Source organism: Mixophyes fleayi, chromosome 2 (assembly GCF_038048845.1).
Source record: "Mixophyes fleayi isolate aMixFle1 chromosome 2, aMixFle1.hap1, whole genome shotgun sequence".
NCBI classification, from domain to species: domain Eukaryota; kingdom Metazoa; phylum Chordata; class Amphibia; order Anura; family Limnodynastidae; genus Mixophyes; species Mixophyes fleayi.
The window spans coordinates 144439861-144460778 of record NC_134403.1 but is presented as its reverse complement, the minus strand read 5'-3'; the positions used below and the strand labels follow the sequence as shown (position 1 = coordinate 144460778).

The following is a 20918-nucleotide window of genomic DNA, read 5'->3' as shown; positions in this document are numbered from 1 at the left end:
TAGAACAATATTTCTGGTACCATACATATATATTAAGGTAGTTGACCTATATTAATGTTGTTATTGTACACTTGCTATTTACTATACTGTACTTAGATAACATTATTTATTATCTGCACATTTTCCAGACTTTCTTTTGTTGTATTTATCCTACTCCCACTACAGCCCTTGTTGTCAAACCGCCCTCACAGTTAAACAAACTGAAAAGTTCCTGGATCAATACTGTACTTACTATAGATAACCCATAGTGCAGATATATCATCTCAAAACCTTTTACGCACAATATAGTTTTATACACAGTACACATGTGAGATATAGGTGTGTAAGTGTCTGTATTACTTGCTATTACTTCCATTACAATTGCTGCTTGCTGATCCTTTGCTGATCTGCTTTATATGTACTTCTTTGTATATACACTCTCCTTCTTAGCTACCTCTGTGTTTGCTCTGCTGTTACTTTCTGTTACTCTTCTATTAACATACACGCATACCGATATTATTAAGTGTTAGGGATCTATTTAACAAGACCCCTCCGTTATGAGGTTTTATGTTGTAGCTTACAGCAGAGATAGTAAACCTCTTACAGTGCAGTTTAACTGAAAACCTCACTGGGGCAGCTTTATAATGTTTAGCTCACTGACGACATTGGCCAGCAGCACTAAGGAGTCTTACTGCTCGCCATACCTTCTGCCCATGCGTGATCTGGCAGGCACACCGAGACTATTCATTATAAAATCTTTTCTTTTTTTTTTTAATTGTAAGCAATAGAAAAAAATTACAAAAAATAACCTTATTTAAAAATAACAACACAAAACCATTAAATAAAATTGCTTTAGTTTACTAATAAAGCATGTTTTCCTGCAGTGACACCCTGCTAATGTCATCCTGAGATGGAATTAGCAATCAGAGAAAATCAATAGTACCACTGCTGTCAATAATAAATAGGCTTCCCAATGCTTTACATGGTGATACCCGGCCATGGTCTTCACTGGCCAGGGGGTTTGAGAAATAGGAAAAGTCCCTAAATCCAGCAAAGACTTTTGACGGATCTTGATGTTTTCCCCTATTGATAAATAGACCACTTATTAAATATTAAAAAGAACCCCACTAACCTTTCGCCCCATAAAACAACCTCATGTTTATACTGGAAGTTCTATTATAGAGTCCATATTGCTGCAGAGTTAATCATACATCTGTCTCTAATTATGTATAAATATGTTCTTAATGTGTGCAGCTGCATCTGCCTTTTGAAATGTACAATATATATGAAACAGATACCGATACAACACTTCACCTACATTTCTAATACAATATCACAGGTTGTGTTTAAAGGATTAGTCAAGCTGTAGGATTGAAAAAGTGGAGATGTTGCCTATAGCAACCAATCAGATTCTAGCTGTCATTTTATAGAATGTACTAAATAAATGATAACTACAATCTGGTTGCTATAGGCAACATATCCACTTTTTCAAACCCACAGCTTGATAAATTTACCCCCAAGGGTTTAAATATGCAAAATAGAGTAAAGTTGACTTTATGTACATTTAAAATGTGGAACACTTGACTTTTTCTAAAGAATTGCTATATATCTTCACATAATTTAATTACAAACTCAGTTTTTTTCCATTATAGCTAGATGTTTAGATTATATACATCCTGTACATGACTAAACCAGTATGTGCATACATACAAAAGTAGATTAGTGAAATTGCAGTTGTGATTAGCTCATGATACCATACACTAGCTTGCCCTTATGTTTCTAAAACCTCTGTATTGTCTAACTGTATAATCTATTTAATCTCTTGCAGGAGTCTTCTCTTTAGAGACTATTAGACCCTGGCTTTCGAAAATGTCTTTGCAAGAACCGGTTATTAGAGCAACATCTCATTGAACAATCACTATTAATTATGAGTAAAGATATGCCGGTATTTTATATCTAATTTATATAGCTTCTCTTTCAGTCGTCACAGGACAGACACTGGAAAATGTTGAATGAGTGGTTACATAATAAATAATGATTTCTCACCATTGCGTATTGTTTTGTATATTTGTGATATGCAGTGTATGATTTCTTTTTCCCACAATCAACTTTTCAGATAATCAAACTATGCACATGCATTAGAACAAGAAAGTTAATGTATTTGTTTTTTAGAAATTAAAATGCATCTAATCCTACACACATGCAGGACTACTGTGTGTAGCTGATCCATTATTAAGGCCGTAATAGGCTGCATTCATATTGGAACAGCCACAAAATAGCTGCCTACATCTCATTGTTTATTTATAAGGTGCCTTAGATTCTGTGGTGCTGTACAGCAAGGGTTCATCAATACAAAACAAATGTATACGGTAATAATATATAAATACAATAAGGTTAACATAAAACAAATACAGTAAATAGCATAGTAAATAGCACAATACCACATACAATATACAGTGTACAATATCACAGGACATATAGACAGGAGACGAAGGGTAGTGCAGACTGTGTTAGGTGACTGGTAATTTAATTGATAGAAGTTAATTGGGCTCTGTACATGTAGAAGCTGTGACAGATTATCTTCTAGTGTGTTTTTTTTATATATTTTTTAAACAATAAAGTAATATTTTTATTGGATTTGTATGTTTTCATAGGTGTTTTAATTTAAATTATTTTGCATTTTGTTTTGTAAAATAGAAATGTGTTTACATGTAATATGTTTAATAAAATGTATATCTTGTGGCCAATTGGGGAATGAAGAAAGCAGAGTTTAGCTGTACCCTGGAGGAGGTAGGGAACATTAAGAAAATACTTCATCCACTACCTTATAGCGCCCTACTGCAGCTCCTGCGACAACCTCTCTTATTTGTGCGCGGTATCTAGAGGTTTTATCTTGATCATGTTTTTTTATTCAATAAAGTATTTTTATTCTTATGATTTGTGTCTTGGTTTGGATTCTTCTGCTTCCACTCATCATCTTTGTAGCTACCATGTGAACGTCTGTCTAGCCGTGTGTTATTTCACACATGGTTTTCGCAGGGACGTCGTTGAAGGATTACTTTCTACGTCTATTTTTATATTTCATTATACAATATATGTGGTTGCCTAATTCACTTACTGAGCTGTAAACCTGGAATATCAATGCTTTGCACATTTGTCTCTTCTGTTGCTGTCAGATAAATTAAGAAGTGGAGCCGCATTGCACAATTATTAAATAGCAACCACCCGAGCTTGAATCACTTTATAGGGATTGTCCTGTATTATACAACCACATAACACAGTGGAGGTTCTGTGAGATCAAACTCAAATTCCCATAATAGCAGTGAGAAGTGCAGATCGGCAAAATTACTATCACACGGCTCAGTAAGTTGCTTACATTCAGGACGTGGTAGCCACATTTCCATATTTAAGAAAACAAATATACACATTTTGCAGGTGAAACTACTCCCATGGACAGCAGCATTTAAGAGAACAGAGGCTCAAATCACTACATACTAATGGAAAATGAGTGAATGTCTCTTCTGGAACATGAGGTCTGGGAGCTACTTGCAGAGGTGGAGTAGCAACATTGACCCATGACAATGGACTAATAAGCATACCCTGCAACACAACCCATTGCTCCTGGTGCAAGCAAAATGATCCTTATTATTTATATTCCATTTGAAATAACCTGGGCTTAAATGGGAATCTAATATAAATGACTACAGCTTATCTAATTTGAATGTAACAATGGGTAAGAAAAACAGGAGCGTCCTTTGTTATGTGGGTCTTGTTGGAAGTCATGAAGTAACTGGTTTCTGATACCACAGCACTACCTCATGCAGAATGCATTTTATCTGGTAGGAGCAAATATACCAGTAATACATAGTTTTAGCTATGTAACCTTTCGGGTCATGCAAACAGAATGTTAACTAATTTCAATATTTACCACCCTTTTTGTGTCTCCCCCTTCCCTATAGGATGTAGGCTCTCATGAGCAGGGCCCTCTTTCCTTGTGTGCTCCTTCTACTGCTCATTCACCCTCTGTACCTCTTCGCCTGTTTTCTTAAGCTTTGGCCTTCTTCTCACTGATTTTGACCATTCCTTTCACTATCTGTCAGATATAATCTGATTTGCTTTACCCGGTCACCTGTGTTTATATATATTTTTGTATCATGTTGTGTCTTGGTTCTGTTTTCTGTATATGTAATGTACGGCGCTGCGGACCCTTTGTGGCGCCTTATAAGTCAAAGATAATAATAATAATAATAATATAACTCTTGGGAAAACACAGGGCCTCTAATTGTTCAAGTGTAAATATATAGTTAACTATATACATTAAAGACACATTAATGTCTACTCACTTTTCCTCATATAAGGAGTAAGTAGTATTGCAGACTACAAACTTGTTTAGTTTGATTTACAGTCTATTATATAGTAGATTATAAATATTAAAAGAGAAAAGAGAATGATCATCTGGGGCACTAAGAATGAAAACAGCATAAACGTATATCTTATGTTGCTGTGTATTGAAATCATTAAAATTATTCTTTATTAATTAAATTGATTTAAAATTGGTCTAGTAGCGAAATATTAAAAGATGCAATGGATTGACACACTGAGATTAACAAAAATGCTGATAAAATAGACAATAATTCCTTGTCTATAGTGAAAGAAAAAAAGGGCGCTTCTTTAAATTAATGAAATGTGTACAAGTGTATAAAATCATTTGAAACGGCAGCAAAGGACAAATAGGACCAATGTGCAAGTGCAAATAAAAGAAAAATGTTGTCCGGCGCTCAGAAACAAACAGAATTTAAAAATCACTGTGTCAGCATAAACATAAAGGAGAATTTTGTGCACAATATAGCTATATTGGGGTTAAGCTCACCTGCCGGACGTCAAGGCATCTCCTGTAGGTGAGTCCCTAAGCTAGTGATACAAATTCAGGGTGTTCCGTTATCCTGCTCAGAAAAAATGTTTACTTTATTAGGATATAAATTCCTATGTTTGATATATATCAAGAGAATTTTGTTCTTAAATGATTCCCCTATTGCTGAATACTGATTGTCCTCTGTTGTGATAATTCACCTCAATGATACATGGTTGATATTACTCAACTTTGAGCTCAATATTATGAGACAGATGGATTAGTTAAACACATTTGACATATAATTGATCATTAATAGTGATGCTTAATAGGGCTGATAGGTCTTATGATAACTCCTCTGTAATCTATTTAATATAAATTGAACAAATATATATCAGTCTATTACTCATAATTGGATTATTCCCTTTTCAGGTACTCCTATTCAAATAACATGAAGTGTCTTGTGTTTGATAGCTATGATATAGATAGAAGCAGTATTGGTTCTTTATTATCACACTATATAACTGCCTGCAAAACCTTCTAGGGTTAATCCACTCAGTGAGGCTGGGGTTTGTTACATTGTAATCTGTCTACTCCCACTAGCCTCTATTCTATCGCTACACTATTATGCCTCCACAATTGACAAGGCAAAATTACGCTAAACTGATAATTGGTCAACTACCATCTGCACTTTAGGACTTAGGACTTAATCGATATACATGAGGGAAAACTGAGCAGCGATCGCGGCGTCCGCCGACGCGCGTTTCGCTATTAGCTTTAACGAGGCAAGCCGAATTCACGGCTTGGTAAGCTATTTGAAGTGGAGAGCCCTCCCCTTTGATGACTACTTCCTTAGCAACATTTTGGTAACCAAGGGTGCCAAACTTAACACCGGATATAGCTATATTCTTTCACCGATCGGCTGGAATTGAACTGATACAACTAGACTATATCATATAAGAGATTATTAACTGAACATGTATGGATGGAATTACCAGATTATGTGTTTGTTATAAACGGGGAGTAAATTCGTTAATTTGATTCCTACAAGCCATATTGACTGGCGATATTGATCTTATACATCTATGTGGGAAAATCTTCATAACTTTACTAAATATGTCAATCTTTATGTAAAATACTGAGAGATGGGTATGATTGTTGGGTGATCTTTAATCCTTTATTTTCTTCCAGATTTCTCAAATAACATAAGTGTGACAGTGAATAAAGTACGTTTATACAGACAAATAAAATGGTCTGCGTGATCTGTGTATAGTTACTAATATTATAATCTTTTAATTTTCATCCAGAAATCCCTAGATGTCCAAATTATGACTGTGAAATAGGTGCAATTAGACAAACATATAAAGTGATCTACTTTTTCTATATTAAGTTATTAGTTACTTTAACCTATATTGCTGAGCATTATAAAGGGTAAAGATACCGTGGTAGTGATCCATTCAACTGGGTGAGTATATAAAAATTAATAAATTACACGGAATGTGTGATAATTGGGTCAAATATACTTCTAACCCATACATTATACATTGGGTTGATATAGTGAGACAGCATATGTATGTTAAGAAAAACTTCCTATGTAAGACGGTCAACCTTGGCCGATATGCTTTATAGTGATAAACGTGAAAAAAACAAACTGAAATATAAAGGGTAAAACCATAAGATAGTGCAATATAAATCAAAAAGAATAGTCATAAAGGTTACTATTGATATCATAGTGTATCTAAATATCTTATTAACCAGTATGGATCCTTTCTATGGCTATAAGATATCTACAGGTTAGAGTGAAGATATTATTAGACACTTCAATTCAAAAACAGCTATATCCGGTGTTAAGTTTGGCACCCTTGGTTACCAAAACGTTGCTAAGGAAGTAGTCATCAAAGGGGAGGGCTCAGCCTCACTGAGTGGATTAACCCTAGAAGGTTTTGCAGGCAGTTATATAGTGTGATAATAAAGAACCAATACTGCTTCTATCTATATCATAGCTATCAAACACAAGACACTTCATATTATTTGAATAGGAGTACCTGAAAAGGGAATAATCCAATTATGAGTAATAGGACTGATATATATTTGTTCAATTTATATTAAATAGATTACAGAGGAGTTATCATAAGACCTATCAGCCCTATTAAGCATCACTATTAATGATCAATTATATGTCAAATGTGTTTAACTAATCCATCTGTCTCATAATATTGAGCTCAAAGTTGAGTAATATCAACCATATATCATTGAGGTGAATTATCACAACAGAGGACAATCAGTATTCAGCAATAGGGGAATCATTTAAGAACAAAATTCTCTTGATATATATCAAACATAGGAATTTATATCCTAATAAAGTAAACATTTTTTCTGAGCAGGATAGCAGTTAGACAAGGAATTATTGTCTATTTTATCAGCATTTTTGTTAATCTCAGTGTGTCAATCCATTGCATTTTTTAATATTTCGCTACTAGACCAATTTTAAATCAATTTAATTAATAAAGAATAATTTTAATGATTTCAGTACACAGCAACATAAGATATACGTTTATGCTGTTTTCATTCTGAGTGCCCCAGATGATCATTCTCTTTTCTCTTTTGATATTTTGGATCAGTACTTGTAAAATGATCGGGTGCACCCTTCCTCGTTAGATACTATATATTTTCAAGCCAAATTGGTATTATAATGAGAGGAAGATGAATGGAGAGCTTGGTGCAGTCTTAACCCTTTGTCAAATATATATAGTAGATTATGTCTTCTTTCTTACACTTGGTTATACAAATGTTTTTTTTATGAGTTTGAGTTTTTCAACACTTGATCCTTCAGACCAAAGATTTGCTTAAGGAATTTCTCATTAAGTTTCACTCGCAATTTTCTCTGCTTTATATTTATAATATCTATATCACATGCTTATTATATCATGTCGTAAGATAACATGATGCTTTTATATCTTTGATCTTAAGTATTAATGCCGTGGCAACATAGCAATCGTCATGATAGCTCCTATATTCCAAACAGGGCAATGTAAGCTTTAAGTAGAAATATTTTTGGAAAGTATATTTATTTGCAAATTGAATTTTATAAAGTTGACTGACTAATTCAAAATGACTTTTTACATTTGGTGCTTATGTTATTCTGTTTAGATGTAATATACCAAATATGGAACGGTTTATTTGGGGAAAACCTGGCGTTCTATGGCCGTAGGTCCTGATCTAGCTTCTGAGTTTGTTGTACATTAGAACATCAATAATTAAAATTTAAAATTCATGTAACACTTTGCTTATATTTGTTTAAACTTATTGAATATCACCCTATCGGTATAAGAAAATAGGATTATATCCAAAAATTATAAATAAAAAAATTCCCATTAAGCTCTAGTAGTTCTCTGGACTTCAAAAGTGGTCATTACATACAACCCATTTGCCCCTAGAGCCAGCCTAGTGGGCAAATGGGTTGTCTGAGAAGGAACTGCACTCTTGATGAGGATTTTGATATGCAAGCAGATAACATCAAATTAGAAGTTATGGAAAGAGGGTATTATGAATATTTGATAGAAGCTAAAAGTTGTGTTAGAAATCTAAATAGATAATTTACTGTTGAGCCCCAAAAATAAAAGACATGTAAACAGAGAAGACACTAAACATGATTGTAGTCTTATGTTAATTTCAAAATTCACTCATAGGTCTAGTAAGATCAAAAATATTATTCAGAATAATTATGATATGTTGAAGCATTCTGTATTGGTAGGCCACATCTACAACAAACCCTGTATTGTCTATAAAAGAAACATGAATTTCGAGAGTATCTTCGTACCCAGCACCTACAGAGAAGAGAAATGTGGAATAAATAAATAATGGATCTCCCAGAAACCAGCAGGGAACTACAAATGCAATAAGTCAATTTGTTTAACTTGTCATTATATAACAAAACATTGGAAATGATTTTGAAAACCACAAATATTAATAGTTAAGCCCGTGCAGGTTCCATTATGTTGGAAGGTCATTAAATTAAAGATTTTGTAAGCACAAGCAAATACTATACTTTCTTGACTTATAAGAACAATATGTTTTTCTTGAATTTCTAATTAATGGGAATGCTGAGGAAGAACATATTGGGCCTGATTCATTAAGGTACTTAAATTAAGAAGTTTCTTATTTCAGTCTCCTGGACAAAACCATGTTACAATGCAAGGGGTGCAAATTAGTATTCTGTTTTGCACATAAGTTAAATACTGACTGTTTTTTCCTGTAACACACAAATACTTGATAGCTTATTTGTACACTGAAATTTAAAGTTGATATTTATGTGCTACATGAAAAAACAGTCAGTATTTAACTTATGTGGTACTTGGTGAAAACCAGGGGGCTGTTAGACTCCGCGCCTTGCTAGGTCCTTACAAATCTAGACCGAGTGCATCCGGAACTTAACAGATACAGGGGAGACCCTGATTCCCAAGTAGTGGTCAAAAATGTAATCAAATTTAGCTAAGCCAGGGTTTCCCAAACCCAGTCCTCAGGGCTCCCCAACAGTGCAGGTTTTCTGGATCACATGTGACATAATTAGGACCACTTGTGGATCTGTTACAATGTGTCAGTCAGTAATGAATACACCTGTGCTCCAGCAAGGAGATATGGAAAACCTGCACTGTTAGGGAGCCCTGAGGACTGGGTTTGGGAAACCCTGAGCTAAGACATCAATTTCAGTTAGACTAAAGGAGAATTCCTTAAAATTCTACTATAGATGGTATTTGGTCCCCTCTACATATTATATTTCCTAATCCCCCAGATCGATGTTGAAGAGGATGTAGATTACACGGTACCCTGCTGCACATTTGGTGGAGTTGTCTAAAAATACAACCCTATTGACAACAAATCCACATTCTTATTGAATCTATTACTCAAGTTAAAATGCCTGGCTCCCCTTTATATTCTCTTCTTCCTAGACCGCTGCTCACCACAGCAGAGTCTCTCAGGAGGCAACTCACCTCCTCCCCAGTGAGACTCTCATTGCCTATTCTAGCTGCCTTTTCACAGGCACCTCACAGGTGCATCTCTTGATCAGTCTGTTTAGAGACTGGTAGATCAGAAGACCCGGACTGGGCCTTATGTATGGTGCCCACCCTTCTCTTTCTCCATACATAACGCCATGAACCCTTACCATGTTTTGTTAGCGCAGGAAAATACTCTGTGGGAAGCTTTACCCACACATCTACATATTCTCCCTAGTGTTTTAACGTACACAATGCTGGAAGCCTGGGTCACAAACCTCTGCCATTTAGCCTCATTCCAGTGACTCTGTCACATTATGGAGAAAGCTTATAAATGTTTCATAGTTTTCATATATATTTGTCTATCTGCTAAAACATGTAGTCTTTGTAACAATCATTTTCTTTAATTTCTAGTCATGGGAGCCAAGTAGATGGAAAATCTGAAGATTTATCATTAGTTGAGGAGATCAGGTCATCCAATGACATATAGTAATCAATTCGGGTGTACCAATTTGTTAATTTTGGTGGGATGGTAAATTTCCATTGAATATGTATTACTGGTTTAGCAGCATTGTTTAAGTGATTTAATAGTGAATTTATTGTGTTTATCCCTTCCCTCTTCAACCCATGTTTGTTTCCACTTAAAGTACATTTCCCTGTTGTCATAACATGCCTACCTGCTTACAACAAATCTGAGTCTTCTTCCATGTTTATTCTCACCCTTATTGTCAATGCCTTCTATTAATAACATGTATTGTTTGGTAGGTATTATATATGTTGACTTTGATTATTATATATGTTGACATGTTGTAAAAAATCAATAAAATATTTTTTTTTCCCCAAAAAATAAATAAATAATATTATGTAGAAAGAATAGAGAAGAATAGTACAGGGTGTTTCAAAAAGATGGACCTGATTGAAATCGCTATATCTCTGCAACCACAAACTGCCCATGAATGAAACTCCTACCACTGGAAAGAGCAGGGCATAGAGTTTCAAATGACTACCGCTAGATGCCTCTCCCAGCGCACCAGCAGCCCCTAGCCTCAGTCGTTTACAAGTTGGCGACCGCACAACAAATGTCGCTTTGCAGTTCAGCAAGACTGTTTCCGTAATTACGGTGCAGAGTGTGTTTCACTTGTATTTTGGCATTGCTCCACCAATGCCAAAAAGCATTTGTTGTTGGTTCCGACACATTGAGGAAACAGGCTGTTGTAAGGGAAAGAGCACAAGTCGACCACGCACTTCAGAGGAAAGCGCAAGAAGAATTCAAGAGAGTTTACTGCGTAGTCCGTGCAAGTCCACTTATCGTGCCAGCCGAGAACTTGCGATGCCTCATACGACTGTCTGGCATCTGCAGATTCGACTTTTTCTAAATGACACACTGCCTCATCGTTGGGTAGGTCGCACGGGATCCCAAGACATGGTGCTACACTCTTTGCCCCCAAGACCCCTGCTACTTTTTCTTGTGTCAGAAAACGTGTTTTTGTGCCAAAATTAGCGGCTAATTTGAATGACCTCAAAAACAAAGATCACAGCAGTGATGAATTCAGTGCAAGAAGACGCTCTGAGAGGCGTTTGGGATGAATTGTACTATCGTCTCAATGTTGTCCGTACAGCAGGTGGAGGGCACTCAGAGCATTTATAAAATGGTTAGAAAAATGTTATAACTCATTAAACCATTTGTAACTTTTTGTGTAATTGTAACATGTTACCACCGTGTTACCACCATATTGCTTTGAAATTGGGTCCATCTTTTTGAAAAAACCCTGTATAACAAATTATTTTGGTTACTATACATATTAATTGTTAATGTGGATAATTAGATTGTTTTTTGAATAACTGTGTCATAAATATTTCACTGGATGGTTTAATTTGATTGTGAAGCATATTTTTATTCCTCTGTGGAGGCAATATTAAAGCAGGGATTGATGAATCAATGTTTCTCTAATTTGTTTTAATGAAATGAATAGGAACTTGTGTATTACACTGCAGTAATTCAATTAATATGATCATTATTATTATTATTATTATTATTATTAATAATAATAATAATAATAATCATAATAACACTATATAGCACTAACATATAACTTTACAGTTGGTAAAAACACAGTAATAAAACTAAACTGGGTATTACAGACAGTCAGAGAGGTAAGAGGGCCCTGCTTGCAAGCTTACAATCTATAGGACAATTGGGATTCTATCATAGACAGAGAAAATGCCTGAACAGTTTTGCATTAGTAAAGCCACCATAGCAATCATCCTACTAAAAATATTAAAAAATATTTATTACATAATTATTTATAAGCAACATAAGTTCTGAAGTGTTCATCTTTGACAATCTAATCAGAATATATCAGTTTTGCCTAGGGGAAAACCTGAAAGTGTTAAGACTCTGCCTTTACCTTGCTGTTTTGCCCTTGAAAATTCCACGTCGCCTGCAGGAGTTAATCTCCTTCCCTGATTACTGCCTGCACCTGTTCCACTGCTTTGTATACCTGCCTCAGTCAGTGTTTCTTGCAGTTCATTGTTTGTTCCTTGTGAATAACCTGTTCTAGTTTGTTACTTCGGTTTGAACTCTACCTTTGACCTGACCGTCCCTGATTGCTACCTGGACCGACCCTTTGTCTGCTATTTGACTCTGGCCTTCGTCTGCAATTCCACTTCCCAGTCTCAGGTTTGTGGTGTCTGCTGTCTGCTCCCTGGGACTTACCTGTGCTCACTGTGTTCCACCATCCAGATTTGCAGCTTGATCTGGCTTCTGCTTCTTCTGTGTTTCTCTACAGCGCCATCTCCACACAGGCCACAACTGGCATTGCATCCAACCTTGAATCTGTGTTGCTATAGACTATACCATTAATCACTCCCTGCATGCATGGCTTAAACCTGGGTGACCTGCTACCTTGTACTGCGGTTAACCCTTCATATCCTGGAACTGTTGTTGCTATGGACTAACTTGTAATTTCTGATATCTGAAACATATCATTGCTCGAACTGAGTTGATGTATGCAGATTCCCTGCAACTATAAACATGCTTTGTTTTATTCTAAAACTTCTGGCTCACCTTACTAGGAAGCATAACAGAAAGTCACACAGTGAACATTATACAAAATATAGGACTAGCCTCTGATTCTAGTTTTTATTCTACCCACCTTGTATTAAAGGAATAATAATATTTTGGATAACATTTTTTCTGATAATAAGATTCTAGAGTTGTTAAATACTCCTGAATAAAATATGATGAAACACATTTTTAAATCTCCATGTAGTGACATATATTTTGTCACGGTTTCTTATGTACTTATATAGTTCAGAAACAGTTCCTTTAAAATAAGCTATATTAATTGATTAATCAGGGAGGATTGGTGATCTCTCCAACAGATTACTTAATCCTACATTGTCAGTAGAGATTCATCTTGGAGAAAGCTTGGATATAACAATTGAAACGTGTCGGCTGTTTTACAAATATTTGACATCTAATATGTTAGGTTTACATATGCTTTGCCTGCTGCTTGTTACCCAGATCTGCTTGTTCTGTTCAGTGCTGTTTGGAAGGCTGAATTTTATAAACTCTCACATGTCCTGCACTCTTTGCCAGTGATAGCATTACACAGTAGCTTCCTGGTTCCTGTTTCTGTGTCCTGTGTGATTCTGACATGACATCAATCAGTTCCTGGCTCTGCATTCAGCAGTCTCCTAGTTCCTTATACCTTGCTTTGCAACTTATGATCTGTTGATCCTGATATCTGGCTTTGCATCTGCACACTATTCATACAGCTATACACCGAATCCTCAGCCATGGACTGTGGTAATTATCATTTCTCACTCTATGTAGCATTCGCAGTAAAGTCTGTGTAATAGATCTGCATTGCCACAAAGACAGTGTTGTATTCCTTCATTGCTGCAAAGACTTTCCTCTAGTCTTCAAACCTTTAAGCGTTCTCTGAAAACCCACCTCTTCAGACAAGTTTATAATATTCCTCAACCAGCATTTTAATCTCCCTAGGTTACCCTATTACCACCCTTTACACAGCTAACACAAGACAAGAACCCTCTGACCAACATTGCTGTTGACTGATCACACAGCCCACTCAATACTTTTTACCTTTGCATCCTAGCTAGTCCAATGTGCAATATGATGTAGCACGTACCCTTTTGTTTCAAACTGCCATTGTCCCATAGATTGTAAGCTTGCGAGCAGGGCCCTCTTACCTCTCTGTCTGTATGTATTACCCAGTATTGTTTTATTAATGTTTGTTCCCAATTGTAAAGCACTACAGAATTTGAGAGCACTATATAAATAAATATCGATGATGATGATGATAAAAGACTGTTATATTTTTGCATTGCCACAAAGAGTGTTATATTCTTGCATTACCTCAGAACCTGTGTTTTCACCAGTTTTATTCTGATTACTGCACTATCCAATGTGCTTGTGCTCAGACCATCGTTATATATGCAGTGAACTGCAATAATCTCCATATTGTTTTACTACATCAACTCTTATTCCAGTGAATTACTAACACACTAACTCATTGCACCTGTCACAAGAACATCTACAGAATAGTATACATGAGTTATTAATAAAACAGACACTCTGTTGCCTGTCAAGTTTCAGTCTCCTTGGGGATTTTTAGTGTCAAAAATTTACTGCGGAAACATATGTGGGACCTGGTGTTCCTAAGAACTTAAAAGAGAGAACAAAGTTTTCGTAAACGTTTCTGCAATATCAAGGTGTAGTCTAAAAAGGATAATTTTCACTACACGCAAAAAAACTGCAGGAGAGTATATATGGGACGTGGTGTTCCTAATAACCCAGAGGATACTTTGAAAATTGATCCCCTGAGCATTGTATACAAGACTAAAGTGTACTAAGGATCACTGTGGGATAATAGTAATTGATAGGATCGGACATTTCCATTTGTGTGTGCCTCTTGTATGAATACAGTCTGGGGAATAGAGGCTGCCTTTGAATCAAGTGACTTAATATAATTGTGCAGTGTCCTGGATGTAATTTTATCTTTTTTTGTTAATTCTGATGTGCTTTTGAAGAATTTGTGTGTCTATTAAATCTGTTCTTTAAAGCCAGTATTGTTCATATATATTGTTCATATATATCTTATACTATTTTGTATTGTTTATGATTACTACTTTTTATGCTGTTACAAACAAGGTTATATATTTGTTACTTAATATTTCCCTCTCCCTGCATACTATCAAGAGCACTGTCTATTATTTTAAAGTAATATACAAACTAACCTCCCACTGTGGCTAAGTGGTTAGCACTTCTGCCTTACAGCACTGCGGTCATGAGTTCAATTCCCGGTCATGCACTTATCTGTGAGAACTTTGTATGTGCTCCTTGAGTTTGCGTGGGTTTCCTCCAGGTGCTCTGGTTACCTCCCACACTCCAAAAACATACTGGTAGGTTAATTGGCTGCTAACAAATTGACCCTAGTCTGTTTGTGTGTTTGTGTTAGGGAATTTAGACTGTAAGCCCTAATGAGGCAGGGACTGATGTGCGTGAGTTCTCTGTATAGCACTGCGGAATTAGTGGCGCTATATAAATAAATGATGATGATAGAGTAACCTTTCCTTTTGTCACACTGTGATCAAAGCTAATCTGTATAGTGAGCACTGGATGATCAGAGCTCTGAAATTTGACTTGACTTATATAATTAGTACTACAAAACAATGTTCACTATGATTTGAAAATTCCTATGTTATCATTAGCTGATATTTCAGCTAATGACAGCTACTAGTGCCTTTGATTTGTCTCTTTTAATATCGTCGCTGTGATTTAGTTTAGTAACGGTATACGCTTTTCTCTGTGAACAGAGTGTATGCAACTAAGGTATGCTATATATGCTATGCTGTATTGTGCTATTTACTATGATATATAGATTTATTGCTGTATTCTAAAATTACTGTATTTACATATCATTACTGTATGTTTTTGTTTTATATTGTTGCCCTTGCTGTACTGGGTTGTGAAATCTGTAGCACCTTATAAAGATGACTGTAATTATTACTTTTTGATACAAGCTCTACTTCCGTCTCTTTGACCCTGTCTAATAACAGCACTCCTAATTACGATTTCTACAATTAACAAATTAACATAATGAAAATATACAATATGATGTGTGTGTGTGTTTGTGTATATATATATATATATATATATATATATATATATATATATATATATATATATAAACATTATTTAAATGTTTTTCCATTGAAATACAATTTATATGAATATATAATAACCACAAAAAGTAATAATAAAAGCAATGGGGAAGAATAACATCAAACTGGGGAAGGGAATGTACAGAAAAAGTGAATATATATTTAGGGCGGTTACCTTATTAGAAAAACTTAAATATTTTAGGATATATCAGTAATAAGTAATGGAAGGAAGAATAAAAGGACAGTCACTGATTTATGTTTATAGATGCTCAGTGTAATACTCAAACTTGCCAACATTTAGTCATGGGCAGGTTACTGACATTAAGGGCCTGAGTCTTTAAGGAGAGTGAAGCATAAAAATAGAGCAACTTTGAACCTGGGCAAAACCATGTTGCATTGGAGGGGGAGGTAAATGTAAAATGTGGGGACAGATTTATAGTTGGGGTAGGACATGTCCTAGATCAACTTTAAATTTCAGTGTAAAAATAAAGCTATCAAGTAATTGTGTGCTAGATGACAAAACTGCCAGTATTTATTAGGGATGTGCACCGGCCACTTTTGGTGTCTCGTGTTTTGTGTTTTGGGTTCGGATTTGCTTGAGGTTTTGGGTTCGGATTTGTTTCACAAAACACCTGACGAAAGGTTTTGGTTCGGATTTAAGGTTTTGGATTCGGATTTATTTTGAAAAAAGCATAAAATGTGTTAAAATCAAGTTTTTTTGGTTTATTTTCACTCCTACGCTATTATTAACCTCAATAACATTCAATAACAATCATTTCCACTAATTTCCAGTCTATTCTGAACACCCTCACACCTCACAATATTGTTTTTAGTCCCAAACGTTTCACTGAGGTAGCTTTCTGGACTGCATAGTGGAGTGGTCCCGGTACCCAATTTGGTACCGGGGCCACAATATATCACCCTCAACTGGTCTCAATTCCACCAAAAAAGTATCTGGACTGCGTAGTGGAGTGGTCCCCACAATATAATAAAAAAAAAACCAATTGTTCTTAATTCCACCAAAAAAGTATCTGGACTGCGTAGTGGAGTGGTCCCCACAATATAATAAAAAAAAAACAATTGTTCTGAATTCCACCAAAAAAGTATCTGGACTGCGTAGTGAAGTGGTCCCCGCAATATAAAAAAAACCCTCAACTGGTCTGAATTCCACCAAAAAAGTATCTGGACTGCGTAGTGGAGTGGTCCCCACAATATAATAAAAAAAAAAACACCTCAGTTGTTCTGAATTCCACCAAACAAGTATCTGGACTGCGTAGTGGAGTGTTCCCCACAATATAATAAAAAATCCCTCAACTGGTCTGAATTCCACCAAAAAAGTATCTGGACTGCGTAGTGGGGTGGTCCCCACAATATAATAAAAAATCCCTCAACTGGTCTGAATTCCACCAAAAAAGTATCTGGACTGCGTAGTGGGGTGGTCCCCACAATATAATAAAAAATCCCTCAACTGGTCTGAATTCCACCAAAAAAGTATCTGGACTGCGTAGTGGAGTGGTCCCCACAATATAATAAAAAATCCCTCAACTGGTCTGAATTCCACCAAAAAAGTATCTGGACTGCGTAGTGGAGTGGTCACCACAATATAATAAAAAAAACCTCAATTGTTCTGAATTCCACCAAACAAGTATCTGGACTGCGTAGTGGAGTGGCCCCGGTACCCAATTTGGTACCGGGGCCACAATATAATAATAAAACCCTCAACTGGTCTGAATTCCAGTGCACAGATGGCGGACACCGGATGGACGTCTAAGACCAACATAGCAGTTAAGGGCGCAGTTCCTCTTTTTTGTGACTGCACAAACAATTAACGTTGTAATAGAAATGACAGGTTTTTGGTTTTTTTTAAAATAGAGAAAGAAAGAAGGTAGCAATAGAAATGGCAGTTCCTCTTTTTTGGAACTGCACAAACAGTGATGAAAATGAAGGTGGAGCTGGTGGCATGTCACGGTCCTCTTCAGAGGACAATCTCCTGACCAGCAGGTCTTTGCACCGCTGTAGACTTGTGTCCACCGGAAACAGAGACACAACATACGCTTTAAACCGAGGATCGAGAACGGTGGCCAGAATGTATTCCTCTGACTTTAAAAGACTGACCACCCTCGGATCCTGGCAAAGCGTAGGAAGGGCTTCATCCACAAGAGCTACATGCTTGGTGGAATCGCAATGGTGTACCAGCTGGCAGTGTCGGAACTGACTTCTCGTGTGGCAAGTTCAAATGGCTGCAGAACCTTGCACAACACGGAAATCATTCTCCAGTGCGCTTGACCCAGGCGCATCCCCACTCCTTTTCCTATGTCGTAGGTGGCTGTGTAGGCTTGAATGGTCTTTTGATGCTCCTCCATCCTCTGCAGCATATAGAGGGTGGAGTTCTAGCACGTCACAACCTCTTGTTAATTTAGATTGCAAGGCTTGTAAATACTTTGAAGATAAAAAAAAGCAGGCTGCACAGACTGTGGAGCTAGAAAGTGAAATTAAATGGACCACGTTACTTTGGTGGCTATCTATGCCCCCCCCCCCCTGCTCTACACTTGTAGTTGAATATAAAAAAAGCAGCCTGCATAGACTGTAGAACTAGAAACTTAAATATACAAAGAAATGGACAACGGCAGTTTGGTATCTGTCTGCATCAGATCCCCTCTCCACTAGGAGTAAAATAGAAAACTATTCAGCCATTTTATAATCTAGAATATAAATAGAAATTGAGGAAGGCAACTTGGTATCTGTCTGCATCATAATCATCAACATCCTCCTCAGCGCCAGCTACATAAATATCCTCCTCCCGGTGTACAACATTCACACCTTCATTAGCCAAATCTGTAACTGGACTGTGGGTGATCCTTCCAGCATATGCAGAGGGCGTGCTGCAAATGGTGGAAGGAGCCACCTCTTCCCGTACAGTGATGGGAAGGTCAGGCTTCGCAACCACCAACACGCCTTGGGGATTTGTGATAATTTCTCTTTAGAAGGCAGAGTTGTTTGCTGTGTTGTTGCTGACAGCATAACTCTCTTAAATTTTTTGTAGGGGGAGGGGAGGAGGGCTTAGTTCCTTGGGTGAAGCTGAACCACTAGTCATGAACACGGGCCAGGGCCTAATCCGTTCCTTGCCACTGCGTGTCGTAAATGGCATATTGGCAACTTTACGTTTCTCCTCAGATGATTTTAAGTTTCTCTTTTTGCTACTTTTACTGAACTTGGGCTTTTTGGATTTTACATGCCCTGTACTAGGAGATTGGGCATCGGGCTTGCCAGACGACGTTGATGGCATTTCATCGTCTATGTCATGACTAGTGGCAGCAGCTTCAGCATTAGGAGGAAGTGGGTCTTGATCTTTCCCTACTTTATCCTCCAAATTTTTGTTCTGTATTATATGTAGCACAAGAGAGTGTACCCCTAAGCCACACACACTCGGCAAAGCCTTTAAAAATTATATGCGGCACAGGAGAGTACCACTGGACTGGAGTTATACAGCAGTACCACTGGACTTATACTGCAGAATGTGTGAACTTTGTAATATTGCAGTACCACTGGACTTATACTGCAGAATGAGTGAACTTTGTAATATTGCAGTACCAATGGACTTATACTGCAGAATGAGTGAACTTTGTAATATAGCAGTACCAATGGACGTATACTGCAAAATCAGTGAACTTTGTAATATAGCAGTACCAATGGACTTATACTGCAGGATTGTTTTGGGATATTCTTTTACTTTTTTTATAATTACTTTTTTTGTAATTTTTTTTATAACTATTTTTGAAATTTTTTATAATTTGGGAATAATGGGGAAATAACAATGCCCTTAGAAGGACAGAGCACAGGACACAGCACCACTGGACTGAACAGGACACAGCACAGGACCCAGCAGCACCACTGAACTCAGAAGGACAGAGCACAGGACACAGCAACACTGGACTGAACAGGACACAGAGCACAGCACAGCACAGAACTGAACAGCACGAGATATAGCAGGACAGAGGACCACCTAACACACCCTCCCTCTACCCTGATCAATGCCCGAGTGAAGATGGCGGTGACTAGCGGGGAATTTATAGGATCCGAGTATCGCGAGATCCGACAGCGGGATTATGACTCAGAGCCTCGCTTTCAGTTTTGCAATATGCGGGAATACCCGGATCTGTCTCGGATCCGGCTCGGATCCGCAACGTTCGGGTGGGCTCGGATTTCAGAAATCCGAGTGCGCTCATCTCTAGTATTTATCCTATGTGCAAAATAATAAACTAATTTTCACCCCTTGCATGTAACATGGTTTGTCCCTGGGAACATGTACCCCTTTTTTTTGCCTTTCTTTCCTTAATGACTCAGGCCCTAAGTATCTAAACCCAATGGTATTGATATCATGGCTTCTCTGGATATTGGAGATGATTGCGGCCAAAGATGGGTGTATGAGTTTTTCAAGAATTGGGCTAGCATCAATCACTGGGAGATAGTAAGGTAAGAGGGCCAGTTCAGGTAATAGTGGAAGCTTTGTTTTAGTAAAGCAGAATATTAATAGAGCCATAGAGTCTGCACTAGTGGGCAGCCCCAAACCTCGCCACAATTTTTCCAATATGCTATCTTATTTGCTGAATGAAATTATATATAAATATCCTATTTATATACACCGATCAGCCACAACCTTAAAACCACCTGACTAATATTGCGTAGGACCCCCTCATTCAACTCTTTGTCATGTTCCTTAAACCATTCCTGAACAATTTTTGCACTGTGGCAGGGTGCATCATCAAACAGAAAGAGGCCATCCTGGTGCCATCTATTCTCCAGATAAAAGACACACGCCCCCGGCTGTCCACATGATGTAAAAGAAAATATGAATTGTCAGACCAGGCCACCTTTTTCCATTGCTTCATGGTCTAGTCCTGGCACTC

At 37.0% G+C, this 20918-nt stretch overlaps 1 protein-coding gene across 1 annotated transcript in view; it reads left to right on the top strand.

Moving 5' to 3' along the window:
* The window catches only part of TSGA10 (testis specific 10), a 40172-nt gene extending 37259 nt beyond the window's left edge, over nt 1-2913 (top strand). The window contains exon 20 of the mRNA XM_075200148.1: nt 1808-2913. Coding sequence (XP_075056249.1) covers nt 1808-1832 — 25 coding nt within the window. The 3' untranslated portion in view covers nt 1833-2913. The remainder of the gene's footprint in view (nt 1-1807) is intronic.
* Nucleotides 2914-20918: the final 18005 nt, after the last annotated feature.